The 15,717-nt window shown below is 36.2% G+C and overlaps 1 protein-coding gene across 2 annotated transcripts; it reads left to right on the top strand.

The window, feature by feature from the left end:
• Nucleotides 1-7,652: 7,652 nt before the first annotated feature.
• LOC139852675 (serine/threonine-protein kinase Nek5-like) lies at nucleotides 7,653-14,533 on the top strand. 2 transcript variants are annotated; one of them, XM_071841999.1, is made up of 15 exons: nucleotides 7,653-7,841; nucleotides 7,982-8,096; nucleotides 8,224-8,290; nucleotides 8,370-8,435; nucleotides 8,751-8,797; nucleotides 8,882-8,927; nucleotides 9,007-9,087; nucleotides 9,170-9,212; nucleotides 9,316-9,365; nucleotides 9,727-9,808; nucleotides 9,959-10,008; nucleotides 10,897-10,970; nucleotides 11,532-11,583; nucleotides 11,675-12,277; nucleotides 12,819-14,533. In XM_071841999.1, exons 2-15 carry the CDS (start codon nucleotides 7,999-8,001, stop codon nucleotides 14,271-14,273), a joined length of 2,814 nt encoding a protein of 937 aa, XP_071698100.1. In that variant the 5' UTR covers nucleotides 7,653-7,841; nucleotides 7,982-7,998; the 3' UTR covers nucleotides 14,274-14,533. The 2 variants fall into 2 exon arrangements, with proteins under 2 accessions (XP_071698100.1, XP_071698099.1); XM_071841998.1 differs by having other exon boundaries at nucleotides 7,977-8,096.
• Nucleotides 14,534-15,717: the final 1,184 nt, after the last annotated feature.

Below are 15,717 nucleotides of genomic sequence, written 5' to 3'. Positions count from 1 at the left end.
GAAGTAAGTTGGTGTTCTTGGAGGGTTTTCTTGAAGTGTTTTTGTATGGTTTTCTTTATGGTGTTTAAGTAAGGTTTTTATGGCTAGATCTTCTTGGTAAGTTACTGAATTGTTATGGAGTTCAAAGGGTAAGAGAGAATGTGTGTTTAGCTTAAGAAATTTGAAGTTAAAATGAATGAAAATGATGATACATATAAGCTAAAAAAAACGTGGCCTTTAGTATACATGGACAAAATTTCAAGTGATAATTTTATGTATCTAGTCCTAATTGCTTCCAAGTTCAATTACCTAGCCCTCATGGCATGAATAATGGCTGGTTAGGTGGTGATTTTGATGTGTATTTACTATTAGTAAATACGTATAGGAGCTTGGTATGATACGAGTACAAATACTCTAGGTATACGTATAGAAATTTTGTGAAAAATGGAATGAGGATTCAAATATAGCTATCTTTTGTGAATACACTTATATGGTTTTATGTATTTAAGTCTTTAAAAGTGATTAAATACATTACTTATACAATATATGTATAAACATTATATGTCTTAAGTATTTATGTCAAATAACGTTACGTATAGTTATCGTTTTGAAAACTTAAGTTAGTAGTTTCAAAATACACATATAACTTGTTGTTATTAATACAAAATGAGATATTAAAACATTTATTAATCATGTTAAATATGTATATATACATTTATATACACAAACGTATAATTATCATATATTGTATAGTTCGTGATATCATCGGTCAAACTAGACGGTCAAACGTTGTGTAAAACTCTTTTCGGAAATATAAGTCTCGACAAATTGGATTGCTTATCATGTTGGCAAGGTTTAATTTATGTAAATATTAATCTTATAAGTATAGTATGATCGAAAAAGTGCGGGTCGTTACATCTACCACCCATGAAGACACTTTGTTCCGATCCCACCAAGTGAGGCACAATCTTCTGGAGACGATTCGAAAGGATTTTCGCAATAATCTTATAATAACTACTAATGAGACTAATCGGTCTATAGTCCCCGAAACCGAGAGGGTCCAATTTTTTAGGAACCAAAGAGATGAAAGAGGCGTTACACCCTCTTGAGAATTCACATTTCTCCCAAAACCATGTAATTGCCGCCACTAGATCGTCTTTAATTAAATACCAGAACCTCTTGTAAAAACCCAAGTTGAAACCGTCCGGTCCCGGGACTTTTGAACTACCACAACTTCGTATAGCATCCCAAATTTCATCCACCGAGAAGGGGGATTCCAAATTCGCAGCAGATTCAGCCGAGATTGAGCTGTAATTCAGCCCTTCAAGCCGTGGCCGAGGGCCTTGTTCCTCATCAAAAATTCTCCTGAAATGACATAGAGCCGCTTCTTTGATTTTAGATGGATCTTCGCACCATGCCCCATCAACATTAATACCCCGAATATTGTTTTTATTGTATTTACGTTTCAAGGAATTATGGAAAAATTTAGAATTTTCATCTCCTTCCGTCATCCATCTAACCCTAGCCTTTTGTTTCAACATGTTCGCCTTAGTTCTTTCCTTGTCAAGCCAATTCTTCCTAGCATCTAACCAAGCCGAATGTTCCGCGTTAGAAAGTAACCCGGATTCAGCCTTTAATTCGAAATCCATTGCTTGCTTTTTTGCATTTTCGATTTCACCATCAATACCACCGAAAAGAGATTTACTCCATTCTTTTAACACAAGTTTTAACCTCTTTAGTTTATTGCGAAAAACACAATCTAGCCTCGAACCCACCATATCCTCTTTCCAACACTCTTCCACAATCTTTTCCACACCACTAATGCTAAACCATTCATCAAACACTTTGAAGGGTGTAGGTCCGAAATCAACCTCATTGTCTAATAACATTATCGGGCAATGATCCGATGACTTCCTATCTAACGGGATAACCTTTAGATCCGGCCACAAAGGAAGAAAGTTATCCGACACAAGGAACCTATCGAGCTTACTCATCTTGAACCCATCATCACTTATTCGAGTAAATTTTCTTCCCCCCAAGGGAATTTCTACCAACCCGTTTCGAACAATGAACTCATTAAATCTCTTAGCTCTAGAGAGGACGAATTCACAATTTAACCTTTCGGATGGATCTCTAACCTCGTTGAAGTCTCCACATAAAACCCATGAAACCCCGTTAATATTCAATAACCTATCAAGCGACTCCCACATCTTCTTTTTCTTACAATCATCATGCGGACCATAAATATTGAGAATAATAGATTCATTACCCGACTGCTTCCATTTTCCCCGAATAGCAATAAAAAATTCACCTATTAGTTCACTATCAACCTCAAAAACCGATTTATCCTAGATTAGCATTTGCCCCCCCCCCCCCGATTTCCCAATAATTTCCTTCTGCGTGAATCCACAATCCGTGGAACCCCAAAGAGCAAAGAACCACTTGTCATCCCTCAAACGACATTTAGTTTCCTGTAAAGCTAAAATTGACGGACGCACAGTAATACACAAGTTTCTCACATCACCGAATTTACTTACCTTACCACACCGAACCCACGAATATTTAAAGAAACAATCCATAAAGAAAAGAGAATACGAAGAAAAGACAGAGAAACTTACTGAACCTTCTTGACCCAATTTAGGCCAAGATTTCTTCCAAATTCCTCAACACCAATGCTACATTCGGAGATGGTTTGAACAGCCTCTCTTTTTCTACTGTTGCGTGATCCTGATGAGCGTTTGGAATTATCCTTCCTACCTTTCTTTGGTCTGCAATTAGAGCTTTGGTTAACTCTTTTACTTCCACAGGTAATATAATTAACCCCACCTGCATCAAGAGAAAACGGTCCCTTTCGAGCTAATATCTTGGCGTGCATAATTTTGGAGGAAGCTTTCCAGTTCCCGATTGCGTTCCAGCAGCAATTAGAAGAGTCAGACTTGTATGATTTGAAGCCCTTCTTCTTGCGATCAGTACAATCGATAACCTTAGGGTTGGGTCTGTCATGAACCGACAACGGATGTGTCAGGGGGGAATCAACAGCCTTAACATCATTATGAATCTGCAAATTAGGCGAGAAGGTAGGTTCGATATGTGCAGATGATTTACGATTAGAAACAGGAGATGTATCATCGGTGGAATCAGAAACATCAGTTTCCCCAATGTCTTCAATAATACCTTCAACGAACCAAGACCCAATATTAGAGTTACATGGGCTAACCAATTCAGGCCCAACTGGGACAGGATTAGGCCCAAGAGGAATATGGTTTGGCCCAGATGTAGCTGGCCCACTCGACAAGATAGAGGGGTTATCCATTTTTTCGAGAACCAACATACTGGGAATATTAGCAGCCGTAGAAATATCGACACCTTTCTTTTCCTGCACATAATCCAAGTCATCATCATTATTAGGGTTTACAAACAATCTCTTGAGTCCCTCAAAATCTGATCCTTCATCTTCAATGTTTCTGTTTCCAATGCACTTGTCAGCACGAACCCCACCTCCATCTGACCTTTCCTCTTCATCATCAAATCTGCCATCATTATGATTCCGGCCAACCTTCCGGTCACCTTTGACATTCCCATCCCATTCATCATCTCCATCGTTAGCTGAATTGATGGAATAACTATCTGAGATTCCATCCGAGTCACTAGAAATCTCTGGATTTCCCCAGTCCGAAATATCGTTATTCTCCAGATCAAGCTCAACTCTATCATCAACTTCACGAATATGGACATATTTAAAGATAGCCCCTGCAAGAAGCTTAACAACGCCATTGATACTTTCATGTTCCCATGTATGGATTAGGACCCTTGCAGCCACCATATTTTGGTTACCCTGAATAATGTTACAATTTTGGAATTCCATTGGTACCCCCCCCCCAACCATTTAGCAATAGATTCAAAGGTGGAGGTAGCCCAACACTGAAATGGAACCCCCAGGATCTCCACCCAAGCAGCTCGACCTGGATTGAAATAGCCTCCATCCCACATCTTAATGTTGTCTAAACACCTATTGATCGGATGATCTGACTTGGCCACATTGCTAGCTGTATTAGGATTATCGCAGATGATTAAAACATTTAGTCCCCCAATATATTTAACAATGAAGCTTAAATCGCCATTAACAGAACCAATCGTTGTGATGAGATTTAACATGCCAATACTCTTTAATTTACCCACAAGAATCCTTTCTTCCAGTCCCTTTAATGGTTCAACATTGTCCACATTTACCACACGAACCTTATCGAACTCCCTGGACGTCTTCCATTCTTCTTTTTTAAGCAGTTTGGTTCGAAGATCACCTGGGTTGAGACCATTATCATCAACGTTGCCAGGGTTTGAGTTAACATTATGGATTGAAGTCAACCTGTTACACTTCGCATCCGACCCAGCTTTCAATGGGGGGAAGTTATCTTCATGAAGACTCTGCCTATCAACACCATCCAATCTTACACCTGAGCGCTTGATTGGTGTCCACCTCGTATCCCTAAACCTAGTTTGTCCCTTCAAGTTACCTGCTGCTCTTGATGTTGCTTTGAAGACCCTAATCGGTTTGTCTCCAAACATGATCTTTTCAAGTGATCTAAGCATCATAATCTCATCCTTAACTCCATGAAATCTTGCAAAAGCGAAACGGTAACCGTTCTTCAGCCTTCTTCCAGCCACATAGATGTCCCTTAGATCTCCATATTTCTTAAAAACCCTCCATAGATCTGGGACACTCCAACCATCACCGAAATTGAAGAACATGTAAGATGTCAGTCGGTACCCGAAGAACCTTGAACTCGAATCCCTGAAGTTGCCCTGAACCTGCTCTCGATGCCCGTTCGTACCAGCCTTGGTGAAGTTTCTCTCACTAGGAATTTTCTCTCTCACACACTCACTCTCTCTCATTAGTCATTCTATTTTAAAGTGTCTCAAATTAATAGTATAGTTTCACAAATAAATAGAAATAATAAAGTAATGTTCCTTCCTACTTTTAACTTTTGCATGTAAGACTAAAACAATGGTAAAACTATAAAGTAAATAAATAATTCAATATAATGATGAAATTTTTTTAACGTCTATAAAATATTAATATGAAATATTAATATGAGACAGATAGAGTAGTAAAATATTGTGTGGGTTAATAGACCTTGATGCATGTATGTATGTGATGTGATATGGTACCGACTAATTTGGGCTCCCAAAAATACGTTGTGTGGGCCAACAGACCTTCAAGAATCAAGATCCATTAAAGATTCTTGACACAAGACACCAAATTGAAACCCATTTATTTAGATTATTACTGTGGTACTCAAGTTTATGTGATCTATATTCTAATGTGCATTTTTGGTCAAACTATAGTTGAATAACTAGATAACTAGAATTGTTTGTTAAAAGCTACTGTACATTTTTTTTTTATTATATTTATAACAAAAGCTTTTAGTTGATGCACTGATGAACCGGTTAAACATTTTCATTTGGTTATCAAGAAAATTTAAACGCATAGTATCACTCTGTTATATAAAATGGGGGATGATTCTCACACACAATTTTTTGATCCTCACACACCAATTGAGTATTATTAGAAGAGTAAAAGGTTAAAATAGGTGTGTGAGGATCAAAAAAGTATGTGTGAGAATCATCCCCCATATAAAATACGTCGCACAACAAAATATAATATCTAAAACATAAATCAACCAAATAAATATTTAATTTAAATATCATTAAATTATAATTAAATATTCACGTTACATTATAAGTACAATTAGCGTTTATCTTGTTATTTGTAATGTATTGCATTTATTACAAACATGGGTGATTAAGATATGACGAGTCCTAAAACCTCTTTAATGTAATAATGATAAGAAAAAACTATCTTGTGTCTTTTTAGTAAAAATATTGAAAACTTTATAACGAGAGTGCTTCTACAAATAACAGAACCTATCGAAATCCGAAAATAGCACATCGAGCCGTAGAACTAAAAAGTTAACAGCAAACTAACTAAAGCTAAACTATCTACAGCTGAATCACACCATCAAAACCAAAAAAAAAAACAATAAACCACTGAAGCTTGGCTTGAATAGTATGAGAGTAAGATCTAACTTGGGGTACTGCCAATTCAGGTTCGATTCTCTCTCCAAACAGAGAGTTTTCAACTTTTGATGGTACTACCAACATCAATGTGATTTGAGAAGGTCTCTGGGAGGGGGGGGGGGGGTATTCCTAACATTCAATGGTACTGCCAACATCGTCGCGAATTGGGTTTCATCTTAATGTGTTTGTGAGTGATAAATGAGAGTATTCGATGTCGATATACCCGTTCCAAAAAAAGACAATAAACACTACAACAAGCTCAAAATACAAGCAAACATAAGACCACTCTTAACCATGACGGTCCGTCATGGGATAACTGACTGTCACTTCAGCGTCACATCAGCACTTACTTCCCATCACTAACCAACCACTAAACTGCTAACATCCATGACGCACCCATCATTTAGTCCCAAGTCTATTTTTTTATATTAAACTTTTATATTATTAACCTATATATAACATTTAAAATCCTAATTAAAAAAAAAAAAAAAACATTACAAAATCCTAAAAAAAATTACAAAGTCCTACAAAAAAAATTACAAAGTCCTAAAATTTAAAAAAAAAAAAAAAAAAAAACGATTACAAAGTCCTAAAAATAATAAAAAAAACCAAGTTCAATACGATCCGATCGTGTCGTCACTCACGTAACCCTCATTGCTACTGTTGTGCGGGTAGTGAGGATAAGGTCGGGTGTTGAATTGTCGGGTCCAAATACCAATACAATACAACTCGATTCGGCTGCATCTGAGTAAGGCTCTCTCGACAATTTCATGCCATTCTTTTTCGACTGTAATAAACTCAAACTTATCGGTTTCTGGATCACACAAAGCAAAATCCGAGGCCTCAAAGTCAACATATTCGCGTGTGTAGTCGAACAAACGCCCCGTGTCCCAGTAGGTGATATCGAGTGACTCGAACGACTTGCACTGCCCGTCCAGATACATCTTCCAATCTTCGCTTAGTTGTCCCCCGTACCAAACATCCATCGAAACAGTTAAACACGTCATTGTGTGCGTGTATTTTATGACATAAAATGTCAGTTTAATATTTGAATGTTTGTGTGTTTGAGAGTGGATGAATGTAGTGTGTGTTTTTATGTTTGAATCAACATATACTCGTATATATATAGATTAGATTTGAGTTTGAGATTTAAAAATTCGTTTCTAGTGGGAAGTCCATTCAATGACCAAGTTGCTCTATCGAGAATGAGTTATCCGTTACAAACGTTCAACTGCACAAAGCAAACGTTCACGTGCACCTTTTGTCTGTGAATCAAATTGCCTTTCAACGAAATTTTCGAGCACGGTGGTTAAACGGCGGTCCCATACCACCTTGCTAATATCGGCGCCCTACAACGGCGGGAGCAAGTGCAGGACCAACGGCGGAACCGATACGAGCGGTCTAACAAAGAAACCAAAAACTAGCCAACAACACAAAACACCACCAAGACTAACATCAAAGAAATTGTGATGACAATTGTTTGTTCGAATACTTGCAAAAGAAAAATAGGAATGAGGCAGGTGATGGTCAGTCAAAGTATATTTTGACATTTTCCCTCTTGTTGCTGTACTGTGTGCTGTGCTCCCACAATTACTCCCTACTTAAAGCAACGACATTTTTTTAACCTCATCCCAATCTCATCAAATTAACACACTTTTTCTATTTTATTATTATTATTATTATATTATTATTCGATCTACACTCAACTTGATTCATTCACATGCCCTCAATTTGAATCCAACTGTCACTCACCAGATGCAGCAGCAGCAGTTATAACAAATTAGGTTTTTTTTTTTTTTTTTTTTTTTTGCCTACTCGAAACTGTACTCGAAGATTTGTTTAATATTAGTCATGTAGAACAACACTGTTATCAATTAGTACTATTTGAGTTATATACAGATATATATATATATATACAGTGCAGCATTGGATCAAGGAGTGATGGAGTCAAAAATGGATCAGTATGAAATGATGGAGCAAATTGGGCGTGGTGCTTTTGGTGCTGCTATTCTCGTTAATCACAAATTGGAAAAAACAAAGTATTTGCCCTTTTTATTATTATTTTTATTTTATATTTATATTTATATACTTATATGTCTGTATATAATATATTCACACATATACAAACACATATTTGTGTATTGATTGATTGGATCTTTATTGCAGATATGTTTTGAAAAAAATTCGACTTGCTAGACAAACTGAAAGATGCAGAAGATCTGCTCATCAAGAGGTTTTTGTATTTCTGAATTGTTTATGGTTGTAATTGGGAGTGTTGTTATTGATTGTTGTGTAATTTATTGGATGTTTAGATGGCGTTAATTGCGAGGATTCAGCATCCGTTTATCGTTGAGTTCAAGGAAGCTTGGGTAGAGAAGGTTAGAAACATATATGTTATTATAGATTTTTGGACAATGTAGTGAAGCGTGTTTGGGATTGCGTTTTGGTGGCGATTATTTCGTTAAGGTGTTTTCCATATGCAAATAATCAATGATAGTTTTGCAATCCATTTGAAAGAAGTGAAAATACGTTGTTATAGACAGAATGCATAGTTTGAAGAAGTAGGTTAACACCTGATTTTTGAAAAAGTTGTGTTCCAAATGCGATCCCAAACCCTCTATTTAGTTTGTTATATGTGATGTCATTTGATATGAATTTCTTAGACTAATTTTCACCTATTGATCTTAATGTAGGGTTGCTATGTATGCATTGTTACTGGATATTGTGAAGGTGGTGATATGTAAGTTACTGGAAAACGAAAGCCTTTTTAATTGTATATTGATTATGTTGTTTCTATTTGGCTGATTAAATGCTTTATGAACAGCGCTGAATTGATGAAAAAATCACCAAACCAATACTTTCCCGAGGAGGTATTGTTGTTGTTGTTGAATTTTTATGTTTCGATCATAGTTATTAGATTTCTGATTATTGATATTCTTGGTGTGACAGAAACTTTGCAGGTGGTATACTCAGATATTATTGGCAGTTGAATATTTGCATTCCAATTATGTTCTACATAGGGATTTGAAAGTATGTAACATAATAGTTTAGATGCTTAATTTTCTTTAACTTATTAAGTCTCGTGTTGATTCTTATCGGTTTATCTCTGCAGTGTTCAAATATTTTCCTTACTAAAGATCAAGATGTTCGTCTCGGTGAGCTTTTAGCTGTTTTCCTTAGTAGACGTTGATTTAACCTCATTTAGTTCAACTCAATAATTGATTTTTTTTTCTTTCTGAAATCTATCTTTTAATATAGGTGATTTTGGACTTGCTAAGACATTGAAAGCCGATGACTTGGCTTCTTCCGTATGTTCTTAATATTACTATTTCCTATATAATCTTAATTCTACGTATTTTTCTTATGAACAACAATATTGTGATTCATGTGTTCACTACAAAAGCAGGAGTTGACTTGACATATTTACATTATATAAAATACCCCTTAATACATGTCAACTAAAGTCAGTGCAAGTAATGTTTTTTGACGGTTACAACTGGAAGAAGAGTTTTTATTTGTTGAAATGTTACCAACAAAACTGATCTCGTATTATCTAATATATGGAAGATGGAAGATTTTTGTTATATATTATTATAAGGGCAGGAATATGATATTTAGCCTACTGATTTTAACCATTGAGCTTACATATACTTACCAACTTAATTCCAGGTGGTTGGAACACCGAACTACATGTGTCCTGAGCTGCTTGCAGATATTCCCTATGGCTTTAAATCAGATATATGGTCCCTAGGTATCTCATTTTCTTTGGTTACCTTGGGCTTAGCCTGTATAATGCTGTCTTGAAGTGGCCACTCTCCAACTGAAGCTTGCACTTTCAAGCCACATGTTTGTTGTTTTCATATGTAACTAACTGTTTTTGCAATTTCGTTTGTTTGATTAGGCTGTTGTATGTATGAAATGGCCGCTCACCGCCCAGCATTTAAAGCTTTTGTAAGTCCTCTTTGATCAGCTAGCTCTCTCTCTCTCTCTCTCTCTCTCTCTCTCTCTCACACACACACACACACACTCTCTTTGACATGGGAATTCATAGATTTTTTATTTATTACTTTTACTTTTATATTTATATTTATAAATTATAAATGCAGTGTCATCTTTGCTAAGGTATGTAGTGTTTATGAGTTATATGGCATTATCACCTCATCATGGTATTAAGTTAAATATAAACCTATATTGGTACTAGTGCAACGAATAACATGTGGCAAAACAGTGATTGAATTACCAGTTTATTAAATATTAAGTGCTCAAATGAATAGGTTTACAAGAGTTGCGTAAATGGATCCTTGGTTGATTGAATAAAATTATAAAATGGTCAATAGCCTTTTCTTTTTATTGTTTAAAACTGTGAAACAATCATCCATAGGTAAGATGCCCTAGGTTATCTTAGTTTCAATGTTCAATTGATGTTAATATTTCCATATTGCAAAGCTCTTAAGACCTGTTTCCTCAGTGCAAAGTTCTTATGACTTGATGCAAAGCTAAAGTTTTTTCATGATTTTGACTTCAATTTCATTTAGGACAATAATTTATCCTGTTCTGATGTTAGGATTATTACCCTTTCAAATTCATATTAAGCGTGTGATACACATTATTGTAAGTGGTTACATCTTGCGTTGTACATGTCGAGTCTTTTCTTTGAAAACCTTATTTATCAAGGTTTCATGGCTTTATTGCTTTGTTACTGCTCTGCTTTTATTATTGTTTTTCGCTGCATTTGAATACAGCTACCATTATGAAGTAATATTTTCCTTTACCTACAGATAATGTCTTTATTCCCGTAAAACAATTTCAATATTTGGTTGCATTGTATGTTGGTTTCAGGACATGGCTGGACTGATAAGTAAAGTAAACAGATCCTGTATTGGCCCTTTGCCTCCTTGTTATTCCCCATCCCTGTAAGTCAAATAGTTGTCATGCTTGTCCGTTAACAAACCATATCATGCTTAATATTTTGCTTTATGTTATTTTAGTGACCTTATATGCACATGTTGGATACGGTAACAGTAGTAACTAGTAAGTTAGGAAATTGGTAAATCGTTTCAATTAGTTAAATCAAGTGATTGTTAATGGCTGTCAAGAGAGATAAAGACAATGTCACTAATTTAAGTACACCTGGTATATGGTTGTAATAATGTCTTTGTAAAGTATATGTCAGCAGTTCTTCTAAACAATATACTGAAATCATGGATTATAATGCAGTAATCTATTAGCACTGTATTTGACTTTCGATTTATTGACATATTTTGCTGCAAACATGGCATGCATCGAGTACCCACCCATATTATCACAGCCAACTATACCTCCATTAGTTGTCATCATATAATTTTTTATCTATTAGATATGCAGTATAAACATGAAGAATAATTGGATACAAGTACACATAAGTATAATCAGTAGCAGTGTGAAAATATTATTCTTGGAGTAACTTTTATCATCTCACTTTTTTTTATATCCAGAAAATCACTTATTAAAGGAATGCTCCGTAAGAACCCTGAACATAGACCAAGTGTAAGCACTTTTTTTTATCCTTGTATATGTATATATATGTATCTGTTACTTTAGTAATCTGTCTATCGTTCTAACTTTTCTGACTTTTTAGGCGTCGGAAGTTCTGAAACACCCATATTTGCAGCCATATGTTGACCAGTATCGTTCTTCATATGGTCTTCGTATATCTCCACCTTCAAAGCCCATTGGCAGCGCTCATCATATAAGAAGGAAAACATCCGAAAGCCAAAGTTGTAACAGTTCGTTCAGTGACAAAGATAGTATCAAATCAAGTGAAAAAAACATTCAGAATGGGGCTTGTGCATGTGACAATAAATCAACTGATACAAATCTGGTATGTAGCGATGAGAATTGTATTAATCCGTTTCTTGAAGACATTGAACAAGACGAAATGGAGATGATGCAAGAGGTGGCCCAACAGATGTTAGATGATCAAAAGTCAAATAGTGAAACTAAGCAAATGAAATCAGTCAAACCAGTAAAGATGGGTCAAAAACCTAGGGAACATAGTTCACCAATGAGAGGCGGTCGTTTAAAGACGGGAAATAGTGACGTTGAACCATCGAGTAAGTTGCGCCAACCGACTCCGGTGAGTCATGCGTGGAAGGTGGTTAGTCCCGAGACACCACCTGAAAAGAGCAACTCTGAATCAAGGAAACGAATCCCGGGATCAAATATCGTGAAGCATCATCAGGTACAGCAACTCGTCGTTTTTATAATTCTCTATTCTTTCCCTCGGTCGAAACGAAAATACGGAAAATTACTGTTGTAAAAGTCGGCTGAGTCGGCCGATGCGTCGGTTTGGGAACTAGACTGTCCCTACTCGCCCAAAAACGCCTTAAAAGTCGGTCAAAGTCAAAGTTAGGTAAAAACAATAGATTTTGTGTAATACATCTATGTTATGTTTGATATATTTATGTGTAATATACATGTGTTTAATATATTTATTACTGGAAGTCAATGGTGGTCAACGCCCGACTAGTCCCTCCAAGGTCCCGATCGACTCGTCCCCGACTCGCGACTTTTACAACCTTGCTGAAAATTAAATATTGCAATATAAGTGGGTCAAGAGGGTTTTTATTATAGGTCAAATTGGGTATTTTTGGTCAGGACCAAAGCAAGTTGGGTTGGTAGCGTTAACCTGCAACTCTGCAAGCACTTTTTTGTCGATTTCTTATATAAATGATAATTAATCAATTGCGTCAGCTACGTTTATAATAATTAATTCTGTGCAGGTACCTGCCATTGACTCGTCTTCAAAGACTAAACCTAGGCCAGAGGAGACCCCACCCTCGGGCCCACCTAGATCCACCGAAGATGCAAATCAGAGACTAAGAACTCCACCCACACTTTTTAGAAAACCATCCTTCCCTGTACGCATTAAGCAACCAGCCATTGATGCTCCTAATACCACAACCATTACTAAAAAAATCGAACCTAATGACACAAGTCAGACCCCTGTCAAAATTATAAGCCCCACTGCAACATCTCAAATAAAGACAAAAGGTCCTAAAGAGCTAACCCAGACCCCTAAAACGATTAAGCCCAGTGAGATTCAGATTCAGACGCCTGTTGCCACCCATCCTGCAACAGTGCCCAAAAGTGCTCAAAGAAAACTCGTTTCGAGGATCATACACGAGTCTCGTGTGGGAGTTTCAAGCGAAAAACAGACAGATAGCTTCAATTCAGTAGTATGTTCCCCTTCTAACCCAAAGTTTGAATCTTGTAACCCATCTGAAGTTTTACTTACTGCGCACGAACAAGCAAATATTACCAAAAACTCTGAATCACACGCATTTCAGATGGAGATACCTCAAAGTCTATTTTGTGAGAATTCTCAGACAGCTAGGGTTCTTCTTGGCGGTAAAGATGAAGATATTGAAGTTGCTGATGAGATATCATGCTCAAATGTTGCACTGGATGTGTTATTCCCGAGTGAGTCAGATGCAACGTCCCAATCTAATACGGATATTATATCTAAAGATGATGATAAGTTTACTGTAAAAGAATTTATGTCATATGTGGCACCAGAATCTACATCTTCTTCCATTGTTCCTGTTTCGTCTAGACAAATAAGTTTGTTGTCAGAAGGAATATCGGCTTTACAGAAACCAACGATCGAAAAACTTGCTCCACCTCAGCTTTCACCAGCTATTGGAGATGTCGTTCATGTGATACGTCACAGTAGCTTTAGAGTAGGAGACGAGCAATCGTTTGTTGAAACTGTCGAAAGGAATATAGAGGTAGGGAAGCTAATGAACGTGTTATCTCCAACAGGATCTTTAGAACCGTCAGATCGATCTGAAATAACAACTGTCAAATCAGAGGTTCTTGATAGTCCATGCAGTCAAGATCTGACCATGAAATCAACGGTTCTTGATAGTCCGTGCAGTAAAGATCTTGATGCAAAGAACAAGTTAGATCAAGTGAAACCAAACGCACCTGAAATTGAGGAAGTAAAGGCACCTGTGAAGGAAATTTTAGATATTACGTCTATTCGACAACGAGCAGAGGCTCTTGAGGAGCTTCTAGAATTATCGGCTGATTTGCTTCAACAAAACAGGCTGCAAGAACTGGCGGTTGTTCTTAGACCGTTTGGTAAAGATAAAGTTTCACCAAGAGAGACTGCAATTTGGTTAGCTAAAAGTCTTAAAGGGATGATGATTGATGACTCTAATAAGAGCTCCTAAACGGTCTTTTTACTGATATGATATATCCCGCTTTTTTGTTTGATAACTCTTATTCATTTGTTGTGTTCTCTTGTATATATAGACATATTACAAATGGAACAATTTGTTGATTATTAGCTGAAATGTACGAGTAACTTTTGCCAGTTACTCCTGTCGGAAATTATTAAGCAAAATGCTTGAACTGTGATGTATTGAAATATGAAGTTTAAAAATGTCCAACATCTTACCTCCTCGTACCCGCCACGGCGGATTGGGTAATGTTATTGTTACTTCACATCATTTTTTAATTTAATCCATTGTTAAACAACCCATGCGTATTATGTTAGTATGATGAATGTATTATGAATGAACCCTAGGTGGTGCAATGGGCCAACGCAACTAATATGAGACTCTATTTGTGCTTGTGTCTCATTGTGTGACTAGGTAGATCGGACCACCGTGAGGGCCGTTATAAATGAATTCAGTGCTGTCCAGTTCTGGTCTAAAGTGGACCGCAGACCATATACAGACTCAGGTTCTGTACAGATCAATCATGAACCAAAGTGATAACCAAGCTTGAATAATTGATTTTTGGGTAACAGAGGAACCAGTTGAACCTTCATTAGTTGGCAAGGCAAAGAACATGTAGACATATAAATACATTTATCATTTTAAGCGACTCTGATTATATACTCAGTAAGGATATACTCCGTATTATGATTTGAGATTCACACCAGAAAATAAAATCAAAACCAAAATCAATTAAAACAGCTATATTCACATCCAGTTATCTACTTTCATTATATTATATTATATTATTATATCATTATATTATATTATTATATCTATATATCTATATAAGCTATGAGATTTTACTGTTCACGGGGTATTCTAATTGTCTCACAGGGGCATTTACAATTAAATAATGAGAAGGAAAAAAAAAAAAAAAAGTCCAGCATTATACGCCCTCTACGTTTTTATATTGTATGACTAAAAGCATTAGTGTAAGGACACCACCTTAAAAGAAAATAAACCACCGTAAAGAGTGAGCAGTTAGTATAATTCAAAAGTACCCTTCGTGTGCAAGACACATGACATCATATAACGTGTTCAAGATGTGTTTGGCCTTGGCTTGGAAGTTTTTTTTAATGATTTTCGGGATTGAGAACTACTGGGAGCATTAATAGTTCTGTTCCCAACCAAATCTCAAGTTTAAAAAACTAACAAAGTAACAATCAGTCCAGCTAAACTTGTAGAATGCTCTGATTGATAACTAATAAAAAACTACTCCATAGAAACCTTTGGATCTAAACAAGATGTCAAGAACGCGTATAATTAATACAACTAAACGTGTAGATCTACCCCTAATATCCAAACTTTGTTATGTTGTTTAATGATAATGATATTTTGTGTTAATATTTTTTTAAAAACTGTGAACCGAGTATAATATACAAATGGACACAAT

The sequence above is a fragment of the Rutidosis leptorrhynchoides genome, chromosome 6, assembly GCF_046630445.1.
Source record: "Rutidosis leptorrhynchoides isolate AG116_Rl617_1_P2 chromosome 6, CSIRO_AGI_Rlap_v1, whole genome shotgun sequence".
NCBI lineage: Eukaryota > Viridiplantae > Streptophyta > Magnoliopsida > Asterales > Asteraceae > Rutidosis > Rutidosis leptorrhynchoides.
The sequence above is the reverse complement of the archived record's forward strand: the minus strand, read 5'-3'. Positions and strand labels throughout refer to the sequence as shown.

Coding starts and splice junctions, on each gene's coding strand:
- LOC139852675 (XM_071841999.1), top strand. CDS start 7,999: ATGGAGTCAAAAATGGATCAGTATGAAATGATGGAGCAAATTGGGCGT. Junction 8,798..8,881: donor TATTGTGAAGGTGGTGATAT/GTAAGTTACTGG, acceptor CTTTATGAACAG/CGCTGAATTGATGAAAAAAT. Junction 8,928..9,006: donor ACCAATACTTTCCCGAGGAG/GTATTGTTGTTG, acceptor TTGGTGTGACAG/AAACTTTGCAGGTGGTATAC.